Source organism: Drosophila albomicans, chromosome X, assembly GCF_009650485.2.
Source record: "Drosophila albomicans strain 15112-1751.03 chromosome X, ASM965048v2, whole genome shotgun sequence".
Taxonomy (NCBI): Eukaryota; Metazoa; Arthropoda; class Insecta; order Diptera; family Drosophilidae; genus Drosophila; species Drosophila albomicans.
The window spans coordinates 21,749,427-21,772,125 of NC_047627.2; the positions used below are offsets into that span (position 1 = coordinate 21,749,427).

Genomic DNA, 22,699 nt, shown 5'->3' on the forward strand with positions numbered 1-22,699 from the left:
CGCCAACACAACTGCGATTACTAATTATCGATAAGTGGCGATAGTCAATACTGCAAAATGGTGGCGCATTAAAAGCTCTTGATGTTTACCCTTTTTCAAATAACTATTTAAAAATGCATTAGACTGTGCAAGACGTTTATGTCTTAAATATCAACTTTAATCATTGTTTTTAATGCAAAATCAACTACATAATATGTAAATTTTACCTAATTGCCTTTTTTGGATAACTGCTTCTCTTTTCTTATTATAAGAATTTGGTTTACAAACAATTATCACTCGAATTTTGTTCCACATTTCTAGCATATTCATTCATATATTTGATATTTTCCAACTAAGCATCAATTAATTATATCTTTCATCTTTTTATCATCATAAAATAAAATACTATATTTATGGTAAATTCACTTTATTTCATTTGTTTTCAAATTTATTATCCATATATTATATGCCTACTACATATTTTGAAATTTCAAATTATTTAATTTTCTCACTCACATTTCATATTAATTATAACTTCATCATTTTTATTTGTATAAAATTTTATTTATTTTTTAGTTAAAAATTCTATTGTGAAAGAACATTTTAATATTCATGTTCAGATCTATTTGTTCTTAACTTCATTGTATAATTTTTATTTAATTCAATGATTGAATTCTCGTTTTTAACGGTTTTCATACTATCATTTTTGATTAACTTTTATAGTATAAAATATTATAACAAAATGTTTTTATATTCATGTTCATATTTCTTTGTTCTTAGCTTCAGTTTATAATTTTTAATTATAACAATGTTTGAATTCTTGTTCTAACAGATTTTCATAACACAATTTTTAATTCATTTTTGTAATATAAAATATTTTAACGTAAAATTTTCATATTTATTACAATGCCATAATTACAAATTATACACTGAAGCTAAGACTTAATAGCTTCAGTGTATAATTTGTAATTATAGCATTGTTTGATTTCTAGTTCTAACAGATTTTCATAAAATTAGTTAAATTATTTTACGAAATAAAGCAAATATTTTTCTTTCATTCCTATGAATTGAATAACAATATAAAGAAAATAAATTCAGTGTAAACAAAATCGCATATATAGTTGTGGCAAGCTGTAGCAGGTACACCGTTTTAATTGAAATTTAACTAAACAAATCGTGTGGGGAATGTAATGTGATATTGATATTGATATGTATAACGTATCGTGCTATATATATGTACTATATGATCAATCGATTACAATGACATCGCCACATGTCAAGTGCAGCTGCTTCTGCTGCTGCTGTTCGTCGTGTGGATCGTCAGTGGCATCGCTTTGCACTTGTGAAATGTAAATGCCAAATCGCATTTTGCCGCTCTGCATGCGAGCGATTGTTGTGAGCGTCTCCGGCGAACGTTCGCCTGTGCGTTGATTAATGCAGATCATGTCGCAACGCTGACACGGTCCATCCACATGGAAATGGACGTCGCCGATGCGCAGCTGCGTGTAGGACAACTCCTCGAAGGGAACATCGGTCTCCACGATGATGTTGCCACGAAAACGATCAACGGTCTCGTCCAGCGGCTCCTCGAAGTCCAGCGAACGCACCGAAGCTCGATTCACAAGCAGAAATTGCGCCTGATTGACGAGACTTAGCTGTTGCTTCTGCTGCTTGCCGTTTGCTGCACTGCTGCGCTGTCCCGATTGACGCAACAGACGCAATCCATCGATGCCCAGTTGATCGCTCAGCCAATTGGCCACCTCGTCACCACAGTCGTAACCCTCGATGGGCTGGCGGCAAACTTTGCTGCGACACCGCGCCGAGTTCTCCGCCTGAGCGCTAAGCGACAGTGGCACCGAGACAAAGGACGACGAGCTGTCGAAATGCAATTGCAATTGATCGTGCACGATGCGTGGCTGCAACAGACAGAGATGCGTGCAACGTTTCTGGGTTAATGCCATGCCACTCATATCGACAATCATCCATTCACGATCATACTGCAATCCCTGCTCGGTCAATGGCCAACTTTCGCCAGCATTTGTGATCTTAAACGCTGCGCACGATTTGATCGGATAGATGGCCAGTTGTTGGAGACGTGGTCGCAAATGCTGGGCGCGTTGTTGCAACGGTTTCGGCAGCTGTGCCACTTGATTCACAATGAACTCGACGCGCTGCTGTCGCTTCGAAGTCACATAGCTGTTGCGCAGCATTTCCAGCAGCCGTTCGACATCCTCCAGTCGCGACATGTAACCAAATGAGACACGCACCGCACCCGTTGGCTGGCCATTTAACAGATCATAGTAGTCGCCACAAACGCGTCCGGCACGCTTGTAGATCGCATCCATTGTGTCGTCGCTGAGCTGCAAATAGCGCTGACAGGCGCCAATGTTGCAAAAGCAACCGGTGCGCAACAGTATGCGATGCAATGATGCCACACACGCCACCTCACCGAATCCCACATAGTCACCCGACTCGGTCAGCACATTGAACGTCACAATGCCGCCCTGTGTGGCACGTTGCTCGTAGCCATCATTGTTATACAGCCGTATCAGTGGCGCTCCATTTGCGTGTTGCAGCTGCCGCAGTTGCTCGGCACAGTAGCGTGCCAGGCCGTGCACATGCCGCGAGATGCGCTCCATTGTGTTGCCACCGGGCACCAGACGCTCAAGCGTACGAAAGCCCTGCAACAGCTCGACAATCGATAGGAATGGCAGTGTGCCATCCTCGAAGCGTTCGTGGAACACGTCACGCAACTGATGATCCATGCTGTGCGGATACGCATAGTTGATGGTGCCGCCGCCATAGAAACGCTTCTGCAACACCTCCGCACCACGTCGACTAACGAGCAGCGCTCCCACGCCGGTGGGATAGCCAAAGAGCTTGTAGAAACTGAGGCACACATAGTCCGCACGATGCCGTTGCAGATCCAATGGACTGCTGGCTGCCAAGGAGGCGGCATCCAACAGCACATAGTGCTGCTGTTTCGCTTTCGTGGGTGACTCTTCAGCCGTTTGCTTGCGCCACACACATTTGCCCGGCTGTTGCAGGCCGTGCTTGTGCAACTGCTCAATGATGGTCAATGGCAACTTGTTGCCACTAAAGTTGCACTGGCCAGAGAACACGACCAGTGAATTGCCCGACGTCGTTTCATTTGCAGTCGCCTCCTGGGCCACATCATTGAGCAGCAGCAGCTCCTCTTGGGTGAGCATATAGATGCCTTTGGCTTGCACCAGCTGCCGCATGCCCAGCACCGATGTGTGATTCTCGCGGCAATAGTGAAAATTTCCCTCGCTGCCGAAATCAAAATGCTCGGCAACCAGACGCAGTGCAGCCGTTGCATTTGCTGTGAACACCACATGGTAATCCTCGGCAGTTGTGTTAAAGAATTCCAGTATTCTGCAGAGTTCAAATGGAATAATGTAATAAAGTGTCAAAAGTTTAATAGTCGGAGATACTCGCTGTCCATTTCAACATTCTTAGTCAATGGGTAGCGGGCATAAAAAACGTATTTACTTGTAGCGCACCTGATCCACAAAGTCGCCGGTGTAGCGACAGGTGTGTGGATTGCATATCACATCGCGTTGCAACTGCTGTGCGGCAGCTGCCACTTGACTCTCCGCGTAGAGTGTTGTGCCCGCATGATCGAGGTATGTAGTATCTATGAGAATCAAAAGACAACAACGATTGACAATGTCAACAGGGATTCTTATCAGTAAACAATGTATTTCGCCACCTTGAATACCACCTACCAGCGAGTCTAGAAAATTCTTTATCGATTAGCGCCTGCTCCGCAGCGCTAAACTCAGCCGTGTACTCGCCGCTCATTATTGCGTGTTTGCAGTTAACTCCATTGGCTTTTATACCCCCAGCACCAGCACAACAACACTCACACACAACTTGAAAAACAACCGGCAATTATAAAATAGTTTCACCAACAGTAATAGTGGTGGACATTCAATCAATAGCTCTATCGATACATCGATGTCACTTATTTGCGGGAGTATCATTACTGCTGTAATATAAAATTAGTAAATATTATAAAAATATATACTTAAACTATTAAAAATAAATTAAACAATACAACTTATAATTTTTTAAACTATATTAAAAAGTAAAGTTGCTTCCTCGTGTTTCTTTGCTATCGCATTTAACAGTTTGCTATCGATAACAAGCCACTCAGCTGTTCACGCATAATTGTTATCGGCACACAGTTTTGATGCACATTTATCTGGCTGTGTGTTTTGTTGTTCCGCAAACGTTTAGAAAGAGTTTTATTGTGCACAATGCCCAAGGAGAAATCACGACATCGCAGCCGCAGTCGCAGTCGTGACCGAAAACGGGATCATCACAAACGCAGCAGCGACAACAAATATCGCGACTCGGACCGGGATCGCGAGCGTGAGCGTGAGAGAAAGCGGGACAGAGACAGAGATGCACACGGCAGGCGCAAAGAGCGGGAACGGGAGCGCAGTCGAAGTCGCGAACGCCAACGAAGTGTACGCGACAAGAAGGAGAAGGAGAAGGTGAAGGAGCAACGTCGTCGCTCACCCTCCAGCTCCAGTTCCAGTTCATCGTCATCCTCCAGTTCATCAGCGCCACCAAGAGGAGTAGCGAAAAGTAAGCGCAGTCCCGAAATGAGCTCCATTAAACTGCTGCAGACGCTGGAGGAGCGACGTCTGCGCGAACAGCAGGAGCGCCAACGTGTCAAAGAGCAACTGAAGGCGAACGAGACGCCGGAGGAGAAGCGTGCCCGCCGTCTGCGCGAGAAACAGGCCAAGGAGCAGCGTCGCCGACAGCGCATGGGCTGGGACAACGAATACCAGACGTACTCCAACGAGGACAATCCGTTTGGTGACTCCAATTTAACATCCACCTTCCACTGGGGCAAGAAACTCGAGGTCGAGGGTCTGGCCAATCTCTCGAGCAAAACCGTCGAAGTTCTCTCGCTGCAAAAGCAGCTGGAGAATCGTCGCGAGCTCGAGAAGGTGAAGAAGCGACGTCAGGAACGTGAACTGGAGCGTCAGGCCCGCGAAGACGATGCCATGCAACAGCAGCGCTCCAAGGAGGCGGTGCAATTCCGCGAATGGCAACGCCAAGAGGATCAGTTTCACTTGGAGCAGGCTCGTCTGCGCAGCGAGATTCGCATACGCGATGGACGCGCCAAACCCATCGATCTGTTGGCCCAATACGTGTCCGCCGGCAGCACAGAAACGACGCTCGAGGATGCGCTCGAGATGCAGATGCATGAGCCATACATGCTGCTCCATGGCCTGCATATGGACGAGCTGGAGGATCTGCTCGTGGACATTAAGGTGTACGAGGAGCTGGAGCAGGGCAGGCATATGGATTTCTGGAATGACATGGTCACCATTGTGCAGGACGAGCTGCAGAAGCAGCTCAAGCAGCAGCAGAGCGAGGCGAACGCATTGAATCAACGGCGCGACGGCATCCATCAGAGCGTGGTTAAGGATGTGGCGGACATATTTCGCGGAAAGAATGCCAAGCAGCTGGACGAGATGCGCGGCCGCATCGAGGCCAAGATCAGCGGACGTGCCGATGGCGTCGACATCAGCTACTGGGAGAGTCTGTTGTCGCAGCTGAAGGCGCACATGGCGCGTGCTCGTCTCCGGGATCGCCATCAGGCGCTGCTCCGCGAGAAGCTGTCGCTGCTGAAGCGTGAGAACGACGGCGGCAGCAGTGAGGCAACCACTACCACAGCAGCAGCAGGAGGAACCTCTCCTATGGCTGTTGTTAAGCAGGAGGATGAGCTGGACGATGAGCAGCAGCCTCCTGCTGAAGCAGACTTGGAAGCAGATCCGGAGCAGGACATGGACAGTCCGTTGCGTGAGCTGCAGCAGGCTGTGCGTCTGTATCAACTGGGCAACTACAGTCCCAGCTACATGCGTGACGAGGATTTCACCGGACGCCGCTTGACTGCTGCCGATGAGGACAACGTGGATGGTGCGCTCTACGGTGACAGCGATGACGAGCATCGGGTGCGCCAGCAGCGTCTCCAGCTCATCCATCCGGAGCGCATTGCCGATAGCGTTGAGCTGACGCCCCAGGAACAGCGTATGCGGGGTGAGGCGCGCAAAGGAATGCAGGGCGATGAGGCCGAGTTCAGTGTGGAGACCACAGTGGATGCAGTGCCCCAGCTGGCGACGGACAAGTATCGACCGCGAAAGCCGCGCTACTTTAATCGCGTCCACACCGGCTTCGAGTGGAACAAATACAATCAGACGCATTATGACATGGACAATCCGCCGCCAAAGATTGTCCAGGGCTACAAGTTTAACATCTTCTATCCGGATCTCATGGATAAGTCCCAGACGCCACAATACTTCCTCACCCCATGTGCGGACAATGCGGACTTTGCTGTGTTGCGCTTTCACACGGGTCCGCCATATGAGGATATTGCCTTTAAGATCGTCAATCGCGAGTGGGAGTTTAGTTATAAGCGCGGTTTTCGTTGTCAGTTCCACAACAACATATTCCAGCTGTGGTTTCACTTTAAGCGCTATCGCTACAGGCGCTAAACATCAAATATATTTATCTTCGTCATTTTTTTTTATTTAAACATATTGGTTTTTAAAAGTGAATAAAATAATACTTGTAAACATCGTACACAGTTTGATTGGGAAGTTCCGACTTGAGCACTGATACTTCAAGCAGTCAGTCGATCAATCAGAATAAGTAATAAAGATTAATAATATATAAAAAGTGGAAATTTAAGGCTGTACATAAATTTTTCTGTCAGTCGTTCAGGATAAAGAGTTTTACACAACCAGCATAAAATGAGGACTTATGATCCCAAATTAAAGCAAAGGATAAATAGTAGACAATATTTACTGCCATATGTCACTTAAGAACCTTGAGCTTTCGAATTTTACAAGCTCCACTCGCTCAAAATCTTAGCGCTTAAGTTTGTCTCAAGATCCTGAGTTATTCGAGGAAGAAATAAAATAAATACGATTCTTATACAAAACAAAATCACTTTACAAAACTATATATTTAAATTAAATTATAATTTATATATATATTTGTTTTAACTTAACCAAAATCTTTAAATTTCAGCAAAATCAACCCAAAATTTATATTTTTGAAATAAAAAACTAGTAAAATCGAATTATTATATAAATATTTAACATTTTTGTAGCGTCTACAGCAATTTTTTGAATTAAGCGTCAGTTTAGGATATCACACAAAAATCTATATTTTGTAATCATGTTAGAAAGATTTTTTAAAAGTTATAAATCAGCGAAAGGAATTTTAACTCGAGCTAAAAGAGAATTGTTCGTATTTACTTAATGTTGATCAATTTGCAGTTGGAATTTCGATCAATCTCTTTTATTGCATGATCAACATCAAATCAGCTATGCTGCGTTTTAATTTCAGCCTTCTAGCCCTTATCATTTAAAAATTTAGTAACTCAGTCAAATAGATCAACAATTAGTTATTGGTCAAAATCATTACTTGCTTCACATAATGCTGCAGTCTTTGATGGGCGCTTCCTTCACACGTTCCACAGATTCGCCTCGTCGCGCTCTCTCCACCTGGAGGAGCACGCTTTGGTGCTGGGGAAACGCTAAACAACTGAGCTTCGAGTGGACCAACTGATCGTCGATCTTCACCTCGAAGGCTCCACGACGTCCCTGATGGCATGAGACCTCCACATCGGGAGCTGCATCCAAGAGGAACTGTCTCAGCATCTGGCAGTGCATCGCAAAATTGCACACGCCGCTGTGGACATCGAGTAATATACATAGAATATCATCAGTTTTCATACGAATTGGATCACGTACCAGTATTCCACATCCACGTTTACCATTGTTCAAACGAAAGCTTAAAGCTCTTTAATCGCAATCAATAATAATTATATTTTCCGATTGTTTACACATTGAATTTAATTGTGTGTTCATTTATTTGATTTTTCAAATTGAAGTTGACCTTTTTGATTTCAGTTGTCCCCAGAAATAAAGCTTCCAAGTTAGGCAACCACAATACGTTAGTGCTGGAACCGTTGCAATATATTTCAATATCGATTGCACACATATATCGATAATTATCGCATCGACACGCAGATTTCGCAAAGCGCATTTGAAATTGTAACCGAAATGTTGCATCCTTTTTCGTGTACAACTTTTTTGTGCTATTCGCACAGATCTTTTAGTTGGTAATTAATTCATGAAGCTCTTTATTTTTATTAAGTTATTCCATCACTTAAGACTATTTTTATTGTTTCAAACACTTTAAATTCATAATTTACATCCACTTTAAAATACATATATTGGAACTAGAAATTACTTTACATTTTTGTTTAGAGCACTTTAAATGCTAACTTTACATTAACTTAAAAAGTGTTTTGGAACTACGCGTTTTTTAAATATTTTGTTTCGAATGTTCAATGTTCAATTATAATTATGAAAATGCTCAGCCTTTGTTAACGCGTGCACGAAGAAGTGTCTTGCATGCGGCATTGTGTGTCTTCAGAGGCAACTCATCTGCAAGACAAATTCGTAATCAAATCGAATTGTAAATAAAAGAGACGTTGCTGCACTTACAGATCTTGTGTTCCCCGTGGACTGGCAGCAGCATTGGCAACTGTTCGGGATTGGTGCAGACAAACACATAGGGACTATCGGATTCACCCTGAGGATACAAATCCCGATATTCCTCCTGGGGCAGACAGTTGTCAACATGCACACAGCCCAGCAGACTGCTGGTTGGATAATGCTTGGGGAATTCCAGATTGTCATCTGCATGAATATATAGTATAATTATTCCCAACACGAGACTATTCTTCCGGATACTTACCATTGTAGAGCACTCGATAGAACTGCTCCATTTGGGCAATGTCATCTGCATGCGGCTCCTTGGAAGTCGAGGCTATCCACAGGCGGCCTCGATGCTCGCTGTACCAAACACGACCTTCATGCCTGCAGAATAAATATCGGTTAGAATGTTTTATAAAGAACTAGTTTTGTAAGCTTATAAAAGAAAAGGAAGCAAAAATAAATGAATGAAGCACCAGCATACGATGGGAAAGTGTCATATTCTTTTGATGATACGACATAATGTAGATTAATTACTTCAGTTACTTTTTCACATTCTCACAAAAGTGAACAGGTCCACAACAAACAAAAATAACGAAAACATGGGCAGCACTGCCGCCTCGAAGTGCATTGGCAGCACTGCCGATAAATAGTTTTTATCGACAACGATTCGCACTCACCTCTTAATGCCTGCCACGAGCAGCGAGGCCCACGGCTGATGCATGGACAGACACTGTCGCATGTCCTGCAGCTCTAGCAGCTCCTTATCCTGCACCCGATTGTAGACACGCTCCAGACCATCGTGTGTGGGCACGGCTGGCCACTGCTGTTGCTCCTTGTTGGGACGATAAGTGGGCGCCTTAGCCACATCCAAATTGGGCGCCAATCCCATGGCAGAGTGGCCAATTAGACACGTTGTCGTGGTGCCAGCAGTAGCTGCTGCTTGTTGCTTGCTCACTGCAGCCAGTTGGCGCAACACCTGCTGTTCGTACTCCTTGCTGATTAACGATTCATCTGGCAGCTCACGGCCAGCGAAATCCACTTTAATCTTGCGCTTCAAACGGCTGCCGTGCTTCAAATCATGCATCTCGCTCTTCAGCTGCTCGTACTTCTCGCGCTCCACATCCGTCAGCCAGACGGAGTTCTCCTGGAAATAGTCCAGCTCATCGTCAATCACCGTGGTACGTTTCTCACTATTCTTGTCGTATTCCAGCAGACGATCACGCTGTGCCAACGCCTCCTGCAGCGCCTTGTTGGAGGACTTCTTGCCGCCAGCTTGTTGTTTAGGCTGCCGTGTGGCCGCCTTGGCCATCTTGAGCTCTTCCTCGGGTGTGTAGACAAGCTGTCCGCAAAACAGACATGGACCGCTGCCCTCCTGTTCGCAAACAATGCGTCCGCAACCGAGACAATTGTTGATCAGCTTGTGTTCGGCTGCCTGGCAATCGCAGCTGCGTCGTCCCTTCAACAGCACATTGGCACCCAGCACTTGGCCATCCTTGGCATACAGATTCACATATTTTCCCTGCTTCTTAGCCGCTCCTCCTCCTCCACCACCGCCGCCGGTTCCACCGCCACTGCCTCCACCTGTGGGTGACTTGCCTTTGGCTTGGTGGCTGCTGCGCGGCTGCTTGCCACTGAGCAGCATGTGGCGACAGTTCAACAGAAACATTCGATGCTCTTCATTATCCTTGTTGAGCAGATTATCAAAGTAACTGTCGAACTCAGAGTCGTCGCGTATGGCCAAAATAGTGCTGTGAATTCCAAAAAGAGAAAATCAGTTATTAACCATTCAAGTTTCCGTTAACACTTGACACTCACGACATCATTTGATCGGTGACCACACAATCGAGGCACTTGGACAAAGTGTCGCCCAGCCACTTTTCCATATTGCTGCTGCCAATTTGAATTGTATAAATTTATGAAATAAAAGCCAACTCAATAATTCTACATGAACAGCTGTTTCGGCTTACTTATCGATTTGCCGTTAAGAGCACGAACATTATCGATAATGCTGCTTGTTTGTGATTTTGCATTAAAAGTCATTATTTAAAATTGGAATTTTTTTTACTTAATTTTTCACACTTATAAACATAATTTTAATCTTTTGGTGAAGTTCATAAATCAAAATGCATTAAAGTAGCCCTAAATACTCAAGATTATCGATAAATATGAACGCGCACATATATTTGAATTTCTTTTCATATTTGATGGCTGCTCAAATTTTGCGTTACACTGTAAATTACAAAGCTTAACATAAGAAAACATAAATTTTATTTATGTTTATTGGCATAATTCATATAAGAAGTAAATAAAAGAATAAATATTATTCGATTACTTGACATGAAAGAAATGCAGTGTTGGTAATCATTACAATCGGCAACTGGGAATGGGTACAAAAACAAATGTCTGGCAACGCTATGACAACAAAAATATGCGAAATGCAAGTAGAAAACAAAATACAATAAATATTCGTGCACAATGAAAGCAATGGAAACATTTTAAACGCTCTACCGCTCCCGTTCGTTCGTGAGATGTGTGTTGTCTGCTCTCTGTTGCTTGCTGCTTCTCAGACTGTGATCTTACGCGTATAATCAATTAAAATATACGAAAAATCGTGCTAGTGTGTGTTCTTCTATTTGTAAATTCTCGAAGACACCGAGACGCGTTCGCTGTGTGTTTATTTAATTGGTTAGTGCTCCTGTTCGTATGTGTGTGTGCCCGCTCCTGTGTGTGTGTTCAATTTATTGTAAATAACATAACATTGAGAGCGGCGTACCAAATCAATTTTCAAACTGGCCAAAATAGAAAGTGCTACCTGGCGACAACAACAATAGCAACAACAACAATAAAACGGCAACGAAAGTCATTGGCAAAAAAAAAAACGGAAAAAAATCAAAGCAGACGTCAGCGGTGACAACAACAAGGAAAGGCAATGGCGGGGACGCCTCAATTTTTTGCCGCAGCCGCAGTCAGCTTCTCTGTCCGCGTCTCAGTCAGCAGCCACCCTCATTGAGAATCCGTGAATTCGTGATTCGCACAGCTGTATTTGCTTTTGCAAACACACACACGCCCCGTTAAACAAAAAACAAAGCTATTGAAGTTTTAGCTTTCTGCATTTCAAACTATTGTTTTTGGCTTGTGCAAATTGCGTGAGTCGCTCTGTCGCGCTGCTCCCAACCTGTCTCTTTCCTCCTTTTCTTTCCACTCTCCCTCCTCTTCATCTCACTCTCTCGCTCGCTTGCTCCAACATACGCCACGCTGCTGCCGCCGTTGGCTTTTTGCCGTTATAGTGTTATTATTGCTGCTTTGTCGCTGCGTTTAAATTTGACACGCTGCTCGATTTGCTCGTTATTAACTTTGATTTGTGTTGTATTGTTTTTTTGTTGTTTTCCAGTAGTTTGCCGTCGTCAAAAGTCTTCGCTTACGTGTAATAGTTTTGCCAAAAATAGCCAAGTAATAAAATTATACAGAATACTCATACATACATATATACAAGTAGCAACAAAAACAATGAAACGCCCGCACTAACAACACCAGCAACAACAACGGCATCGAAACTACAACAAGAAAAAAAGCTCTTCAATTTATATGCGCCTGCGTCATCGTGTGTGCAATAGTGTGCGTGAATCTCCAACGAGAGCGTGTATGTGTGAATGCGTCGTGTGCGTGTGTGAGTGAGTGAATGCATTTATGCCAATGTTGCTTGATTGTGTGTGTGCGTATGCATCTGTTTTGAAACCGGCATCATAACGTCAGCTGAGCTGAGCAGCGGCGAACAAAAAGACGAAAGAAGAAGAAGCAGTGCGCCTCCAACACCCCCAACTCACCAAAACACACACATACATAACGCACACACACATATAGAAACAACACGAAAATGTATCGAATCGGTCCAATTGGACGTAAATCAAACTTCCATTCGCGCGAGAAATGTCTAATTGGACTCGTGCTGGTGACATTGTGCTTCCTATGCTTCGGTGGCATTTTCCTGCTGCCCGATAATTTTGGCAGCGAGCGCGTACTGCGCGTCTACAAGCACTTCCAAAAGGCCGGTCCCGAAATCTTCATACCCGCCCCTCCGCTGGCTGCGCATGCGCCACGCGACGAGGATCCGCATTTTATGGGCGATCGTCAGCGATTGCAACAGAAAATCATTGCTGAGCTCGGCGACATACTCGATGAGCCGCAAGTGGCCGCTGTCGCTGCTGCTGCATCCGATGCAGCTGGCGCTGCGGCTGCGCCAGCGGTGCAACAAGAGCAGCCGGTGCAACAGGAGACGCAGCCCGATGTGGCGCAACAACAACAACGTGTCTCATCGGCCGATGATACCACACATAATCAACAACAACAACAACAGCAGCAACAACAACAATTGAAGCTGCCCATGGGCATGTCAAAGGACTCTACAGCTGATCATGCTGCCGACGCGGGAATGGAGGAGAAACGTCTTAAAGTCAAAGAGGTGAGTGCGATTATCATACATACAATTGTACTTCTTCTCTTGTCTCTTGTCATTTCGCTCGCACACGTTTTAGGTAATTAGCTGATAAGCTTCAGTGTGTCAAACAGATGAAAGCTTTCAAAGCTTCCTCTTCTTCGCTTCTGCATTGACTTCCGTGACAGCAATCGTTAAGCTTCGTGTTTATTTTTTTTCTTTTTATGACGTGTTATCGAAGGCTCTCATGCTGTGTGTGTGCTGATGCTGGCAGCAGCAGAAGCAGCAGCAACTCGTTGATTCGTTTGCTTAGTTTCGCGATCAGCTGCTTCGTCACACTCTTCGTGTTGATAACGAAGCCACACGAGTGGCAAGAGTAAGCAAAAAAAAAAGTTAGAGAGTGAGAGGGCAAGAGTTTTTGAAAAGTCAAATGCAAATGCGAAATCCGAAGTGAAAAAGCATGTAGTAAATTAGTGCTTTATGAATGCCAGCGAATGCATTCCAAACTTTAAAATGGCGACCTAATTAGTGCTACAGTAGACGCTCGTAAATGCGAAACACCTTGTTTTGATGGTTATTGTAATTTCTAGAAAATGCCAATTAAAAATTTAATTTAAAAAAATGGAGTGAACATAAAAATAGGTCTCTTTCTTTACATTTTTGGAATATATAAATACATAATATTTATTTGTTGGATTCATAGTTTATTTAATTACAAGAAATAACTCAAACTAAACACTCCAATTATGTACTTCAATTTGAAATTCTACAAGATTCTTAATGTGTAACACCTTGTTTTGATTCCAAAAAATGCTAATTACAAATTTAATTTAAAAAAATTGAGTGAACTTTACTTTACTTTTCTCTTTATTTAAATTTTTGGAATATATAAATACATAGTATTTATTTGTTGGATTCATAGTTTAATTAATTAAAAGAAATAAGTCAAACTAAACACTCCAATTATGTCTTAAATATTCTTCTTTGCGAGCTTCCACTGTTCGCCACAATGTTTCTACGTATACAAACTTTAGCAGATTTTCTTGTTTTGCGATACTGTAATTGAACTGCCATGTAAGTCGTGCGTGTTTGATAATTTTAATTGGATTGCGGTGTTTAAATATTATTTTTCAGGAAACGAACACACATTTCACATATTATGCACGCCTGAAACTAAGAATGGGAGTAGTTAGTTTATCGCCAAGTCTTTTCAAACATGTGTTTCTGCATTGCTGTCGAAACAGGAAAACACAAATGAAACGTTTGTAGATTGATATCAGATATCATTATATTTATATACATTTCATTGGAAACACATTTCTGCACATTTGATTTTCATTGTTTCGATAACATTACGGTACGTTCAGGTGTAAGTTGTTTTAATTGCATGTACATACTTTGATGTGTGTGTTTTGTTGATTTTTCTATAAGCAACTCGTTCGCTTACTATTTATGCTACCTGCAAACCACTGTTATTCCATTTAGCCATTTCCCGTGCCTCAACAATCATTCATGGCTGGTTCCTCAGTTGAATCAACATCTTTCGACTTGATCAGTTTCCTCTTTCCGTTTTCACTGGCTGGCTATACCCTGAGTACAAGTCCAGCGGGGTATTACGATGAATATCTAGAAATTTAAATACAATATCCAAAATAAACACGAAACATAACATTTCACATAAGACTTCAACTGTATAGTATTTGAATAATTACAGGGTATTAGTTGATCGAGCAACTTATGCATACATATATTTTTACCTGTTTTGATTTCTTTATGTGCTATTTATTTAGTTTCCTAACTGTTGTTGCTGTTATTTGCTAAGTCGCCAAAAAATGCAATAATTTTGATGTGCTTTCACTTTGTTAGTCACTTTTTTCCACCATCCACTTAGCTTTTTTTTTCTTTTAACATATTTGCCCCCTCGTAATTTTCATAGCATTTTATTTCTGTTATGTATTCTACTGACCCAAAAAAAAGTGTTCTTAGGCGCTAAACGATATTAAGTAAGAAAGAGAGAAGAGGCAAAAAAAAAAAACTCTTAATAATTAAGCATAAACAGAAGCACAGCTATCAAAACAAGAACACGAACAACAACAAAGTATAAAATGAGAAAACAAAAAACTAACCGCAAAGATCGCGAACATGGCAACAAAACAAGAACACGATTAAGCTGACGACGTTGAAGCTGACATTGTTGTTGTTGTTGTTGTCGCTGACTTTGCCGCTAGCGTTTCTGTCGTAGTTCTTTGTTTTTGTTTAGCGATAGAAACTGAATGTTGTCGTGATTATTCGAATCTTATTAATTAAGTGAATTTGTAGCCTTCAGATCAATGGGATGTTAGAAAACACCTGCTGGGTCGCTCACCTCTTCACACCTCTTCTTCCTTATCTTCTGGAGTATAAAATTCATTCAAGAACATCTCGTAATTTTGGGTTTCGCTTTCCTATAGACCGAGTCTGACCTTGCTCCAGGCTAACGTATAAATTGATTGCGTGTCAAGTGTGTGCGTGTGTGTGTGTGTGTCTGTGTGATATTAGTGGGTTAAATCTTTGAATTGCAAATGGAAACAAGCGCAAAAATATGCATAATTAAAAAAAAAAAAATGGATATGCTATTAACATATTGGTTTTATAACAGCTCGACGTTTATTTTTAATCTGATCTGACTTCCTCAATTTCGTTCCACTGTAAATGATTTAATTTATAGCAGTCCACATTCATTTTATTTCCCACTTTCATGTTCAAGTTGCTTGCTGGCTCTGCTCTCAACTTTCAAGATGTGTGGATAGCGATAACTTCGCTGGCTCTAAATTGGCTAATTTATCGCAAGCAACTCTCTGCTCTAACTTTATTTGAAATGCCAAATGCGAGCGAGATGGCGATAAACCAGTTTACTCGAACTCTCCTCTCAGCACATTGAAATAACAGTCTCAAGGTTTTCTGTAAACAATTGAATAACAATTTCGTTGTACTCATCTCGATGAATATGTAAGGCCTTAGGCCCTCTGCTTATCTGACTTGTATGAATATACATTAACCTAAAGTTCTATAATGACAGTTGTAGTAGTATTTTTATTGTAGACGACTAATTATTGTTACATTTGCAAAAGTTAACAGAAAAGTTTATACTATTATCTTTAGCATTTTAGTGAAAACAATAGATTTGTAACTAATGTATATTTAATTACAATTTTTTAATACTTACATTTTTTTATTTTTGTTATGGTTTATAAAATGTAATATTGTTCAAATCGCTACACATAGGGCAGAAAGGTATTATAACTTTGTGCGTGTAGGAAGTGAAGGATTCATCTCTGATCACATAAAGTATATATATTCTCGATCAGCGTCAACAGCCGAACCGATCTAGCCATGTCCGTCTGTCCGTCCGTACGTATGAACACCTAGATCTCTTGATTTGGTTGACAATCTGGTATATTTTTGTATGTTTTAGTATATTTTGAATGTAGTACAATATTGATATACTAAATATAGCCCTCGGTATTTTAGTATTTTTGCGGTAGTTTTATAAAATAAGGTTTTATTGAATAAGGGGAACACATACTCGATTGTCGTTTTCTTACTTGTTAAATACTGCAATCATCACCACTTCAGACCATCGATTTGTGTAACGTAAACTTCTCAGATTTTGCCAATATTGAAAGCTGAATAACCTTCTAGTTAAGCGCTAGAATTCAAAGAACAAGTTGACAAATAATTGCATAGAAGCAAACATATATTTATGGACATTGAATGCTGAGTTTGTTACTGCACTTCATGTGTCAATTTGTGGCAACCAAAATGGTTAGCAAACTTGGATCTGAATTTGGCAAAAAGTCACCCAAATACCGTAGTCGATTCTTGACAAAAGTTATTGCAAATAAAGACTACACACTATTATGAGTCAATAAAACAATTGTAAACTTGCAGTGATTATTTGATCATGAATTGTAATACAGATAAATGTGTTTAGGGTTGGCGGAAACAACTAAATTGAATACGCTTGATAAAACTGGAAGATGTGGCAGTGTTTTCATTGAATTGAAATACTTAAAAATAAAGTAAGAAAAGCTAGATTTATTTAAAATACCAAATCTTAGTTAGTTTTAAGTGTTTCCTAATGAGAAGATTGAAGTATTTTATACATTTACTTGATATGCTTTAGTTTTTGCGCATATGAATCAAACACAATGCCAAAACTAAAATGTTTAAATGCACGTTCCAAAATAATTATGTATACCCGCATAAAAATAGCAAAAAAAAATATGTGAAATATGTGATTGAATCAAACAATGATAAAAATAAAATGTGTGGAACATATCGAATAACAAGAACAATTCCTGATTTAAATTTCAAAGTATGGAATGCAATTTTTTCTGTTGCTATTCTGCTAAAATGTAATCATTCGTTTTGGAAAGTTGTCGATACTTATGCGTTGATAGCTCTCTAACTAGCTTTTTAAATACAATAATGACTACACGAAATCATTTTTAAATTGTGGCGTGCAGAGATTTCGATAAACTATATGTATGTACAATGTACATACTATATGTAGTTGAGCAAACATGTTAGAGAGTTGCTGCTTTATCAGCCATCCATGACTAAGTCCCTGCCCATTAAAATGTTGATAAACATTTACAGGCCAAGTTGAGCATAACATTTTCGTGACTGCCCATCGAAAATTGCGTTTGAAAATTGTGAACTTAGCGACACAATTCTGTTTACGAGATGCTCTAATTATATTTTGGCTGGATGGATTAAAACATTCACGATAGGTGGTGGAAATAATTTCCCACTTGCTCGATTCCAATTGTTAATTTAGTCATTGATTACATTTTCGGGAACTATACGAAATGATTGTTCCCTATACCTATCCCCTTTCTCTTTTTGTTCGTTGTTTTTGTTTTTTTTTGTGACTGTTGGTGACATTTAATTGGCCAAGTGCGTTGGCTTGGCTTTCACAAATAGAACATAACAATTTCGTTTGTTGTTCGTGCTATGCATACCTATGTATAAATAACGACATAAAAAGCCAGAATAACCAAAACAACAAGTGTGTGCCGCATGGTGTAGCGATGTGTGTCAATAACCAACAGCAACAGCAACAGCAACATCATGACAAACAATTGCATTGTAGATACTATGTACATACATATGGTTTGTACATAAATACATACATACATATATCTATCTGTATCTGTGTGTATCAGGGGAGAGTCGCAGTCGTATTGGTTTCAGATGTGCGACGTGTGGCTGTGGTTCTAACTGTGACTGTGACTGTGACTGTGGCTGTGGCTGGGGGATTCATTGTTGGGTTTGTTAGCCTAGACTCAAACACATATACAGAGCATATAGTAGAAATCGAGACAACCTAGTTTTTACTCCAATTTATGCGCTCAAATCAACAATTATAAATGCATTTCTTCACAATTATTGCATATCAAATCAATTAAATTATTGCTAAATAAGAATAAGAAAAAGGCAACCTATGTAAATCAAGTTTTTCATGGTTTGTAAAACATTTAATTTTTGCATTAACACCAACTGCTAAAATAATACTGAATATACTGAAAGACTGAACTGCTATAAAAATACTGAATACACTATTTCTTGAATGTTATCGAACATTTGTGTTTGAAATTCGTGTAAAATGAGACGACAATTTATAATTTATATTGGCATAGTAAATCTATATAAAATACAAATAAAAAATATTTGAAGAGCTCATTTTTGAATGCCTCTCAGTATTAATTACCTATAATTAATTACCTATAAATAACACTAATTTTACGAAGTCTCTGTTTATTCCTGTGATGATGCTTATTAAGTTGTACAGGGCTTCACTAACTTCATTCATAACTTTTTTATATTGTGAACGCCATTAGAATAGTTGATCTATATAAAAAAAAACTTGAAAATATTTAAAGTAATCGAACAACTATTCTATTTCGCATTCAAATTAACAATTATAACAATACCTCTAGTACTTATCAGTATTATTAATGGAATATGTATAATATTAATTTGCAAAGTCTCTGCTATACAATAATACCATCTTCATATAGAGATCTATTAACTCTGAAGTGGAAAAGCATTAAAGCTTTTCAGTATTATAGATCATGCGATGTTCACATTTTTGGAAATAATATAAAATACATTTCGATTGTAGCATGTAATATTTATTCAATGTTTCTAAATTCCGAAATTATTTGAATGAATGCCCAAATATTTTTGCGCTACGAAGAACAATTTCCGAATTGGGATTTTAACTCTTCGGATGGTTTGCTTGGCTGATACTAAATGCGGATTGTCTGTGGACAAGGGCAAAGCACACGAAATTGGTGTTGCAAATAACCCCAAGCGGGCTCAGAACCTTGGGTATTTGGCCCACGCCATTTACCATTTACCACTTGCCACTGGAAACTTTGACCTTTGGCCGGTCGCAGTCTCTAGTTTGCGTTTTCGTTCGTTTGTACACATGCAATCATTCAAGTCTCTGCTACCGCAGGCATTTTTCACCTACATAGATTCTGGCATTTTTTGTTGTTGTTTATGTTTCTTCAACACAAAGTGAACTCACAACCATTCGATGGTGCAGTGCGAGTTCAACTGAAGGAGAGGCTGCTGTCGCAGCGCTGAGAATGTTTTGCGTTTTACGTTTCTAGTGTTCCAATCCCAGTTCGTTCCCCATCGCACACAAAGCGTACGTAGAGTGAAAGCTGCGAGACTGAAAGCTCTGCTTTGCGGCAGCTTTCACAAGCATAACAAATTTTTGGCGCCAAAAAACTCGCGCGCTGCCAACTCAACTTATTGGGTTGAGGGGCCCCAAAAAAGCTTAATTCAATTTCAAAAGTCCATCGACTATGTGGCGAGTTGCGCATACAAGTATATTGTAGATCTCTTAAATATGATATTTTTAATTTACTTGAGTTTAACTGTTGAGAAGTGCATTTTATTTTGTAACATTAATAATTTGCTGTTCAAATGATATGCTATAATTTGAAATTTGAAAAATTCGCGTTTTCTTTATGAAAAAAAAGGAAATTTATTTGTTTAATTTGTGGCTTATAAATAAACTCTTCTGTAATTTCTGCTAACTAAGAGTTGAGCATAGTATTATGCTTCGATTTTTCTTATATCCTATCGTTAGCATTGCAAATTAAGCGACAAGTTATTTCAAAGTAAACTTTGAAATATTGTTTTAATAAGTTCTTTATTAACTAAGCCAAAATATTATGCAAAGTCTCCAAAATAAATAATTTTGTATTATTAAATTTGTTTTTTTCTTTTACATAGTCATTTATTTTATAAATTTTTATACAGAATTTAATACTGAAACTCTCTAAGAGTAAAAAATCGTTTACCTTTGATTTTTAATGAATTATGACATGTGTAGTCTGTTAAATTGTTAATAGAAAATGTTGAAAAACTCAGAATATGAAATTGAGATTAAATACTTCACATTTACAGCTCATGATGTTTGAATAAACATTAATAGACATTAAAAAGGGTTTATAAATCTCTTGTTTCTAAATATCTCTCAAGTACGTGAGAATTTGTTGTTTTAAATAAAAATGAATTATTAAATTTGTTGTACTTGTTGCTTTATCAACCAATTATTACATTAACATGACAAAATAGTGTATTCAACGTTCGTTGAGCACTTGCTGCTCGATTCCCATTCGGCAACTGAAATCGTTGCGACTCGACTCTCGACTCGATTCGTTTGAAACGATTCGACATTCGTGTCAAGTTCGTGTTGTGTTCGTATTGCGTTCTTTGCATTCGGCTTCTGCTGCTGCTGCTGCTAGGCGTCCAGCGATGCGATGCGACGCTTGGGCCCCAACGGCGCCGCTTTGGCCGCCTGGCCGGACGGACTGGCTGGCTGCCGTTTTGTCCGTCCGTCCGTTCTGTCTGTCTGTCTGCTGCCTGCTGCTTGCTGCCTGCTGCTTCGTTGGCTTGTGGCTCGTTGGCCTGGCCTCTTGTGTTGATGTTTTGCTCTGGCTTGTTTAATGTCTCGGCTGCTCTGGTAGCATCAACTTCACACAGCACGCGCTCTCTCTCGACTCGATGCGACGCAACGCAACGCGACGCAACTCGACTCGTCTACTCGCTGTGTCAATCGGACGGACCAACAAATTCTCTGTGTGCGCGCCACCTCGTTATCGTTATTATCGTCGTCGTTCTTGCTGTTGTTGTTGTGGTAGCGTTGTCTGCCGTGTTCAAGGCTACTACCTGCAACAGCAGCATCCTGTGTTGCAGCTGCTGTAGCTGCATCCAAAAACCTGTGACAGCATTAAATCACTAAAAACAAAACCTTAAAAACAAAAATAATACAGTATCTGCGGAAGCCCTTCGGGCGGACTTTCCGCTTTTTATCGCGCCCCCAACACGCTTCTAATACCGCGTTCAACGCTCGACCGGCCAAAAGCAGCGTGTAAATAAACAATAAACAATGTGCTGAACATCGAGTGGGGAGTTGAGCCAGCCAGCAGTCGTCTTCATTGTTTGCCGCTATTAATTGTGGTTAGAAAAGTTGCAAGTTGCAAGCTGCTTGCTGCCTGCAGCCTGAAAGGCTGCAACGGAAGTGCAATATGTTGTGGTGACGCCATTTTGAGCTGTCTTCGCAACTGTCTTTTGTCTCCATTCCATTTTTTTTGCTGTGTTGTTTATTTTTTGTGTATGCAGTGTTTACATTGATAAAAGCGTGCATTAAATTGAAAGAGTTGCGAGTTTGTTTACAAATGCTTTAAGCGCATCAGAGATCGAGTTATTAAGAGTGAGAAAGAGTCATTAATACATAAATATTATGCATAACGAGTTCTTCGTGTACCACAAAAATTGTAAATCGCACATAGAGACACGAGTTTCTCTCTATGTATTATGTACACACACACATTTATTTAGACAAGCTCTCGCTTCATGTGCCATCAACTAAATTCAAATTCGAGCACAGCGGGACAGCATTTTATTTCACAAAAAAATTGCAAAAAATGCTAGAAAAAAAAATAATAAAACAGAAACAGAAACAACATAAAAACGTATAAAAATTGTTGAAAATTTCACATCAAAATCTCTGCCATAGACAAACTCTTATGTATGCCTCTGTGAGTTTGTGTGTGTGTGCGTGTGTGTGTGGGGTTTCATTTGACTAAACACAAATACAAACACATGTGTGTAGGCCACACACAAGCACATTGGGATCGTGTAAAGGCTATAAAAACGAAAAGAAAAACGAGTGAACGTAATGCATAATGCGTCATTTTTCACTTGAGCGGCATAATAACGAGCCCAGAGATTCTCCTGGCCAAAAGAGATGTTGTTGCTACTAACATATCTAGCTAGCTAGCTTGCTTGTGTTTTTGTTTGTTGCAGCATGCAACTGAAGCACAAGTGAAAAGCTGCAGCTAAAGTCAAAACTGAAACAGAGAGAAACTCGAGCTGATTCCAAAGTCAAAACACAACGCTACATAAAAAAGAAATGGTCTGAAAGGAGGGGGAAAAAACGAAATAAAATAAACCAAAGCCAAAGTTGAAAAGCTGCAACAAATATCCTTGCGGCAACATACGCATCCTGTTGAGCCTAGACAAAAGCGTAAGCGTAACATGTCTGCCAATCCAGGAGCCTCCCCCACCCACGCCCCCTCTTGGTCACGCCCACCCTTCTTCGGCACTGTACTGTATGTGTAATTTTATATGACTGCCTCGCTTCGCGCTTTGAGGCGCGTGTGTG

The 22,699-nt window shown here is 40.6% G+C and overlaps 5 protein-coding genes and 1 long non-coding RNA gene across 11 annotated transcripts in view; 2 read left to right on the top strand and 4 right to left on the bottom strand.

Annotated features, from left to right (window-relative positions):
* Positions 1 to 1,097: 1,097 nt before the first annotated feature.
* Positions 1,098 to 3,912, bottom strand: LOC117573494 (molybdenum cofactor sulfurase). Of its 2 annotated transcripts, XM_034256725.2 has the most exons (3): positions 3,729 to 3,912; positions 3,493 to 3,637; positions 1,098 to 3,375 (listed from the first exon to the last, which is right to left on the bottom strand). In XM_034256725.2, exons 1-3 carry the CDS (start codon positions 3,802 to 3,804, stop codon positions 1,227 to 1,229), a joined length of 2,370 nt encoding a protein of 789 aa, XP_034112616.1. In that variant the 5' UTR covers positions 3,805 to 3,912; the 3' UTR covers positions 1,098 to 1,226. The 2 variants fall into 2 exon arrangements, with proteins under 2 accessions (XP_034112616.1, XP_034112623.1); XM_034256732.2 differs by lacking the exon at positions 3,729 to 3,912 and having other exon boundaries at positions 3,504 to 3,638.
* Positions 3,913 to 4,160: 248 nt separating this feature from the next.
* LOC117573510 (cactin) lies at positions 4,161 to 6,542 on the top strand. Its single transcript, XM_034256742.2, has one exon. The coding sequence runs from the start codon at positions 4,263 to 4,265 to the stop codon at positions 6,513 to 6,515; it is 2,253 nt and encodes a 750-aa protein (XP_034112633.1). The 5' UTR covers positions 4,161 to 4,262; the 3' UTR covers positions 6,516 to 6,542.
* A 572-nt stretch (positions 6,543 to 7,114) lies between these two features.
* LOC117573556 (migration and invasion enhancer 1) lies at positions 7,115 to 7,982 on the bottom strand. Of its 2 annotated transcripts, XM_052003530.1 has the most exons (3): positions 7,782 to 7,982; positions 7,453 to 7,719; positions 7,115 to 7,384 (listed from the first exon to the last, which is right to left on the bottom strand). In XM_052003530.1, exons 1-2 carry the CDS (start codon positions 7,805 to 7,807, stop codon positions 7,458 to 7,460), a joined length of 288 nt encoding a protein of 95 aa, XP_051859490.1. In that variant the 5' UTR covers positions 7,808 to 7,982; the 3' UTR covers positions 7,115 to 7,384; positions 7,453 to 7,457. The 2 variants fall into 2 exon arrangements, with proteins under 2 accessions (XP_051859490.1, XP_034112733.1); XM_034256842.2 differs by having other exon boundaries at positions 7,116 to 7,719; positions 7,782 to 7,981.
* Positions 7,983 to 8,195: 213 nt separating this feature from the next.
* On the bottom strand, positions 8,196 to 10,497 carry LOC117573528 (activating signal cointegrator 1). The gene is made up of 5 exons (XM_034256778.2): positions 10,350 to 10,497; positions 9,212 to 10,282; positions 8,794 to 8,915; positions 8,541 to 8,735; positions 8,196 to 8,480 (listed from the first exon to the last, which is right to left on the bottom strand). Exons 1-5 carry the CDS (start codon positions 10,415 to 10,417, stop codon positions 8,410 to 8,412), a joined length of 1,527 nt encoding a protein of 508 aa, XP_034112669.1. The 5' UTR covers positions 10,418 to 10,497; the 3' UTR covers positions 8,196 to 8,409.
* A 502-nt stretch (positions 10,498 to 10,999) lies between these two features.
* The window catches only part of LOC117573517 (mannosyl-oligosaccharide alpha-1,2-mannosidase IA), a 66,298-nt gene continuing 54,598 nt past the window's right edge, over positions 11,000 to 22,699 (top strand). The window contains exons 1-2 of one of the 4 annotated variants that reach the window (XM_052003491.1): positions 11,000 to 11,219; positions 11,926 to 12,993. In XM_052003491.1, the coding sequence (XP_051859451.1) occupies positions 12,409 to 12,993 (585 nt within the window). In that variant the 5' untranslated portion in view covers positions 11,000 to 11,219; positions 11,926 to 12,408. Of the gene's footprint in view, positions 11,220 to 11,445; positions 12,994 to 22,699 lie in introns of those variants that run through there. The other 3 variants (XM_052003493.1, XM_052003496.1, XM_052003495.1) reach the window with 3 other exon arrangements.
* LOC127565383 (uncharacterized) lies at positions 13,959 to 14,892 on the bottom strand. Its single transcript, XR_007954715.1, has 3 exons — positions 14,724 to 14,892; positions 14,364 to 14,592; positions 13,959 to 14,139 (listed from the first exon to the last, which is right to left on the bottom strand). It is a non-coding gene; the product is annotated as an uncharacterized LOC127565383 (long non-coding RNA).

What these genes read in the sequence shown, in the direction of transcription:
- LOC117573494 (XM_034256725.2), bottom strand. Translation starts at nt 3,804, where the DNA reads ATGAGCGGCGAGTACACGGCTGAGTTTAGCGCTGCGGAGCAGGCGCTA. An exon ending in AGAATTTTCTAGACTCGCTG is followed by an intron (nt 3,638 to 3,728) that starts GTAGGTGGTATT and finishes TGATTCTCATAG; the next exon opens with ATACTACATACCTCGATCAT. An exon ending in GTGGATCAGGTGCGCTACAA is followed by an intron (nt 3,376 to 3,492) that starts GTAAATACGTTT and finishes TGAACTCTGCAG; the next exon opens with AATACTGGAATTCTTTAACA.
- LOC117573556 (XM_052003530.1), bottom strand. Translation starts at nt 7,807, where the DNA reads ATGGTAAACGTGGATGTGGAATACTG. An exon ending in AACGTGGATGTGGAATACTG is followed by an intron (nt 7,720 to 7,781) that starts GTACGTGATCCA and finishes CGATGTCCACAG; the next exon opens with CGGCGTGTGCAATTTTGCGA.
- LOC117573510 (XM_034256742.2), top strand. Translation starts at nt 4,263, where the DNA reads ATGCCCAAGGAGAAATCACGACATCGCAGCCGCAGTCGCAGTCGTGAC.
- LOC117573528 (XM_034256778.2), bottom strand. Translation starts at nt 10,417, where the DNA reads ATGGAAAAGTGGCTGGGCGACACTTTGTCCAAGTGCCTCGATTGTGTG. An exon ending in GTCACCGATCAAATGATGTC is followed by an intron (nt 10,283 to 10,349) that starts GTGAGTGTCAAG and finishes TGGAATTCACAG; the next exon opens with CACTATTTTGGCCATACGCG. An exon ending in CTCGTGGCAGGCATTAAGAG is followed by an intron (nt 8,916 to 9,211) that starts GTGAGTGCGAAT and finishes TTTATTCTGCAG; the next exon opens with GCATGAAGGTCGTGTTTGGT.